The sequence below is a fragment of the Uranotaenia lowii genome, chromosome 3 (assembly GCF_029784155.1).
Source record: "Uranotaenia lowii strain MFRU-FL chromosome 3, ASM2978415v1, whole genome shotgun sequence".
In the NCBI taxonomy this organism is placed as follows: Eukaryota; Metazoa; Arthropoda; class Insecta; order Diptera; family Culicidae; genus Uranotaenia; species Uranotaenia lowii.
The window spans coordinates 327,425,642-327,431,641 of NC_073693.1; the positions used below are offsets into that span (position 1 = coordinate 327,425,642).

Genomic DNA, 6,000 nt, shown 5'->3' on the forward strand with positions numbered 1-6,000 from the left:
ATTTACGTGAAAGAGTGTTTGAATAAACGTCTGCTGCCTTTCCTGAAGAAACGCGGTTGTTCCGTACTGTTTTGGCTGGATTTGGCATCTTGCCATTACGTTAAAAAGGCCATGGAGTGGTACGCCGCCAACAACGTGCAGGTGGTTCCCAAGGACAAGAACCCTCCCAACACGCCAGAGCTCCGCCCAATTGAGAAATACTAGGCTATTGTCAAGTGGAACCTAAAGAAGTCCAAAAAAACTGCTAAGGACGAGCAGCAGTTACAGGCAAACTGGCTTTCTGCGGCGAAGAAGGTGGACATGGTGGCTGTAAAAAATCTGATGGCAGGAGTTAAGCGTAAGGCCCGGCAATTCGGATTTGGAAAAGCGGAAGCCTAACTGAATATTTTTCCTGAATTTTCTACTTATTAAACTTGAAAAAGAAATTTAATTTGATTTTTTAAATAAACGATTTCACTGATTTACACGCGTTTTTCTTTGACCAAATTTTGATCGTATCACCCTTTAAAGCTTCTAAGGGCGAATTTATTCCCACAATCGTAGACCAGGATTGATTTAAAACCAGAGACAGACAGACCCCTTTCGATTTCGCAAAACGCTCGAACCAAATTTGGACAGTTTATTTCTTAACGTTTTTTGCTTGATTTTGTCATTCACGTCATTTTCGATTTTAGTCATTTATTGTTGTTCCAAAAAAAAATCGATTTGGGCACATGTGCCTAACTACAACTTGGCAACTTAAGTTCTTTGAAATTCACCAACTTACATCCAATATTTTGTTTCCTTCACAGATTTTTCCTTGCTGTAGTAAGGAGACACATGGTTAGTCACATCACTGCACCGAACCAGAAATCATCTCCGTCACGCAACTGGTCAAAATCGAACAAGTGGAATTGTGCAACAGATCATTAAACTTTACGACCAATTCATAAGACGCACAAAACTAGCAACAAGCACACATCTCCGCCAAAGCTTCTTCTTCCAAAATATCTATGAGAAACAATCTGCCGCCATCTGAAACTCTGTAACTCCTCAACGACAACAACGACAACGACGACGACCAACATCCTCCAAGGAACTGGAACGCAACAATTGCAGCATCTAGCAGAATCCCACCGGAACGCCGAGGCCCGGTCCTTCGAAGATGAAGTTTTCGTTTCCGCTCCCAGGCGGGGGCACCGGATTGACGCTGTTCTCCAAGCTCGTCCGCACCAAGGACCTCCGGAAGCTCCAGGGCGAAGATCCGAAAAGCACAAAGCCAAAACTAACGGTGAGTGTTATGTTACGGGTTTTTTTTTCACTTTCGTTCTATTTTTACCCCACACAACCACTGAAGAGATGGTATCGGGGCAGTTATTTATACGGTTCCGTCCGGGAAATTTATCGATCCTTTTTTTTCCGTTCCGGTTTCAATTACAGAAATGTCTCACCACACTAGACTTAACCTCGCTCGGGGTCGGTTCCTGCTGCGGCACCGGAATGTATCTGGTGGCCGGAATGGTGGCGCGGAATATCGCCGGTCCCGGAGTTATACTTAGTTTTATCATAGCAGCTGTAGCTAGTATATTCTCAGGTAAGCGTGCCGGTAGAACGTATTTTTAATGTTGCAAACTTATTACTTGGATCGTCAATTTCACTGGAACACGTTTGCTAAAAAAAAAAGAAATACCTAAATATTTAGGTACTTTTGTATGGGAGTACTTACTCTAAATTGTGAATATCAATTTTTTACAAAAGTGTCACTAAAAACAGCCAGTCAAGAAATTGTTTGGCATTAGAACGAACACCCGAATAATGTTAACAGGTACTACTATCAACGGAGGCAATCAAAAGTCATACTTAGATACTTTTGATAAATAAGTGTAGAAAAAAGTCTTCTTGACAGATCAATAAATATTTTGAAGGAAAGTAATCAGTTTGAATTTGTTATTACAAATTTTAAACGCCCTTATCGGTGATAGTTGTAGATTTGAAATAATAGCCGGACTGAACATTAGTGGAAAATTTCAAAAATGTTTCCAAGAGCATTTCCAAGAGCCAATTCACTGTATCGAACAAGTAGAAACCAATACAGGCGATACCCAAGGTTGCCGAAATCACAGAAAAATCTATAATATCACAGAATTTTGAGCCAATTTTCGTCACAGAATCTGTATCACAGAACACAGAATTTTGGGAATATTCACAGATTTAACAGATTATTTAAATTTTATATGTGTTTCCAAAATTTTAATTTTTGATGTCAATTCAAATTTCGGATTTCTAAGTTAAGATTGATAAAATATTATAAGAATAGTAAGGTTAATTGGTTTGGCTCAAGTAAATCGTAAAAATGACCAAATTTTTCATAAATTTTCAATGAAACCTAAGGAAATAGCGTCATAGAAAATCAACATAGAATCTTTGGGTAAAATAGCAGAATGCCTGATTTTTTTCTCGCCAAAACGCAGAATTTTTTTCGGCAACCTTGGTGGTACCACACCAACTACTACCACTCTTTGCCCAAAATGTGCTGAAAAGTGTACTGTACCAAAGATGATATGATTGGAAAAGCACTAAATACTGGCTTAAAGACTCGAGCTCCCAAACAAAATGATGCATGACCACTGCATTCAATCGAAAAAAGGAAAACATTTTATGGGATTTTGATTTTATTGTATAATTCAACAACAAATATCTAATGAGAATCGAACTCACTGCAACATTTCATCTCGAATTGCAAGTCCGATATCTTACCCAGCGCTCCATCTGAGTCGGTTATCAAACGAAAATTTATTGTCATAGTCCTTCTACCACCGCCGATTACCAAAAAACGCACTGCCGTCTGCCGTTTCGTTTCAAAACAACCGCGTTTACGCCAAACAAAATTAAGTTTCTTAGTTTTCGTTTAAAATTTGATGATTAAATAATTTTATTCAAGTCAATTGTTATGTTAAACTATTATTGAAGAAATACTACAATAGTAGAGAGTCCTAAACGTTTTCGAGGGAAACCAAACAAATTTTCGAGGCGTCACAACGCATTCTTTACCCGGATGCAACTCACTGATAGAGATTCAGGTACAATGGGAATACTTCAGGGCTAAATAACAACAACCAATCTGTTTGACGATACAACTATGAATGACATAAAATTTATTTCAGCTTGCTTTTATATATGAACGGACTTGATTTCAATTCAGCTGCTTTGTTGCGCGACACAAATGATGTCGCAAACCTAACAGACGCTTACACGCTGCAACACTCCTCCTCGACATCAGTTGGAAGAATGCCGATAGCTTCTCGTAGCTGCCTCAATTTGACTGCACCCAATGGCTTGGTAAGAAGATCCGCTTCCATCTGCTCCGTAGGACAATAACGAATGGAGATGACACCAGTTTCCGCCAAGTCCTTCACAAAACAATATTTGGTGTCGATGTGCTTTGATTTTCGTGAAGTCCTGTTTGCCGCTGCAAGTGCAATACAACTCTGGTTGTCTTCGTTGACCACAATTGGCAGCTTCAGATGTTCTCCCAAATCTGTTATCAAACGACGAAGCCACTGCAATTCTTGCAAAGATTCCGCTAGTGCTATGTACTCCGCCTCAGTGCTAGAGAGAGACACGCAAGTCTGCTTCCTGCTTGCCCAGTCAACGAGTCCGCCACCGAACTTGAAAATAAAGCCAGTGTTGGACTTCCGGTTGTCAATTTCACCAGCCCAGTCTGCATCCACGAAGCACTCGAGGTGAAGATCGCTACCTCCGCCCAGATGTAGCTCGTGATCCGCAGTACCTTTGAGGTAGCGAAGCACCCGCTTCGCTTCGATCCAATCCGCAGTTGTTGGTTTTGTTACCCGCCGTCCGAGAATAGAAGTGGAGATCGCTATGTCTGGACGCGTGTTAACAGCGATGTACAACAAAGCTCCGACCAAACTTTGGAAATGCTGTCCATCGGCCAATAGTTCACCATTCTCCTCCTTTTGTTGTACAAAACCGGTAGTCATCGGTACTCGAGATGGTTTGTAGTTCGCCATGTTAAACCGCAAAAGAATTTTTAGTATGTACGCCTTCTGATTAAGGACAAAACGATCACGGGTTCGCCGAACGTGAATACCCAGGAAATATTTCAAGTCTCCCAGATCCACAATCTTAAACCTTTTGTCCAATGCGTTGACCAGATGTTTATATTCCAGCTCCGTGTTACAGGCCATGACGATATCATCCCCGTAAATTAAGATGTACGTAAATTTTCCTTCCGCAATCCGCAAATAAAGGCATGGATCAGCTGATGATGGATGAAATCCCATTTCCTTTAGGACGTCATCGATTCGCTGATTCCACACCCGCGCCGCTTGCTTGAGTCCGTACAGGCTCCGCTTCAGACAGCACACCGTTTCTGGATCGCCGTTTGAGTATCCTGGGGGTTGCCTCATATATATCTCCTCCTGGAGGATGCCATATAGGTATGCTGTCTTAATGTCGATGTGCTTAACCAGCATTCGCCTCTTGGTTGCCAGCGACAGTACCGTACGGAATGTAACTTGTTTCACCACCGCACCGGCGCAAACACCTGATCGTAGTCCGATCCGTACTTCTGCGAAAACCCCTGTGCGACCAACCTGGCCTTGTATCGCACAATCTGCCCGGACTCGTCTTCATTTCGCTTGTACACCCATTTACAGCCAATCACGTTTCGATTTGGGGGTACCTTGGTGAGAGCCCACGTTCCGTTTTCGCCTAGGGATGCAATTTCTTCGTCCATGGCCACTTTCCACTTTTCACTATCCGGGCTACTAGTTGCTTCTTTGTATGTTTTCGGCTCGTCACACACTCGTCGCCGAACCGTTCTGGTGGCACCCCGAAGTTTGTTCTTCTTGACCGTCGCACTGGTTCCTGTGCAACTCGAGATGATGCAGGATGCTCCTCCTGCGTTGGCACTTCCTGAACAGGATCACCGTCGTCTTCTTCGTCGAATCCGAAAAATTCATCTTCGGATTCTTCGCCCTTCTTTCCGCAGTCGAACAACCGTACGGCAACGCTCTTATCTTCGTCAACAGGCAGTGTACCATCCTTCACTTTGTCGTCTTCCTCGTCCAGCTCCATAAACCGAACATCACGACTGATAACTATTTGGCCAGTAGTCGTGTTCAGTAGTCGATAGGCTTTGCTGTCCGTCGCGTACCCAACGAAAGTCATTTTGACGGACTTTCTTTCGAATTTTTTACGCTTTTGTTGTGGAATCCAGACGTATGCACTGCAACCAAAAATCTTCAGATGCTGCAAATCGGGTTTCTCGCCAAACCACAACTCGTACGGTGTTGATCCAATGGCCGAAGATGGCAGTTGGTTCTGAATATACACTGCAGTGTTCACCGCTTCCGCCCAAAAACGTCGAGGTAGATTGGCATCCAACAACATGCACAACCCCATCTCATTTAGCGTTCGGTTTTTCCTTTCTGCGATGCCGTTTTGCTGTGGCGCGTACCCAGCGGTGAACTCAGCTTTGATTCCTTCATCTTCGTAGAACTTCCGTAGCGCCTTGCTGGTAAACTCACCACCCCGGTCTGAACGGATGATTTTAGGTTTCCGTCCAAACTGAGTTTCACTAAACTTCACGTACTCACGAATTTTACCAGCAACTTCGGACTTTTCCTTTAAAAAATTCACGACGGTATAGCGGCTGTGATCGTCAATCATCGTCATGTAATATCTGCATCCACCAGGCGACGTCGTCATAGGACCGCACACATCACTGTGCACAATATCCAACACGGCTTTCGATTTCTTCGCAGCTGATTGAGGAAATAGCGGTCGAGCCATCTTCCCCTCGACACAACACTCGCAAGTTTGCTTGATACCACACTGCTTAATCTTCATTCCGGACGCCAGACCACGCCGTTCAACTTCGCCTATCACATCTGGATCCCTGTGCCCTAGCCGTCGATGCCACGTGTGCAAACAGTTTTCATTGTGATGCTTATAACTCACGCATAAAATTTTCTCCGCCGCGTTTAACTGATACAG

At 43.3% G+C, this 6,000-nt stretch overlaps 1 protein-coding gene across 1 annotated transcript in view; it reads left to right on the forward strand.

Moving 5' to 3' along the window:
* LOC129753815 (probable cationic amino acid transporter) overlaps positions 1-6,000 on the forward strand; it is a 187,798-nt gene that overhangs the window by 163,182 nt on the left and 18,616 nt on the right. The window contains exons 2-4 of the mRNA XM_055749664.1: positions 792-1,270; positions 1,420-1,573; positions 4,994-5,121. Of these exons, the coding sequence (XP_055605639.1) occupies positions 1,145-1,270; positions 1,420-1,573; positions 4,994-5,121 (408 nt within the window). The 5' untranslated portion in view covers positions 792-1,144. The remainder of the gene's footprint in view (positions 1-791; positions 1,271-1,419; positions 1,574-4,993; positions 5,122-6,000) is intronic.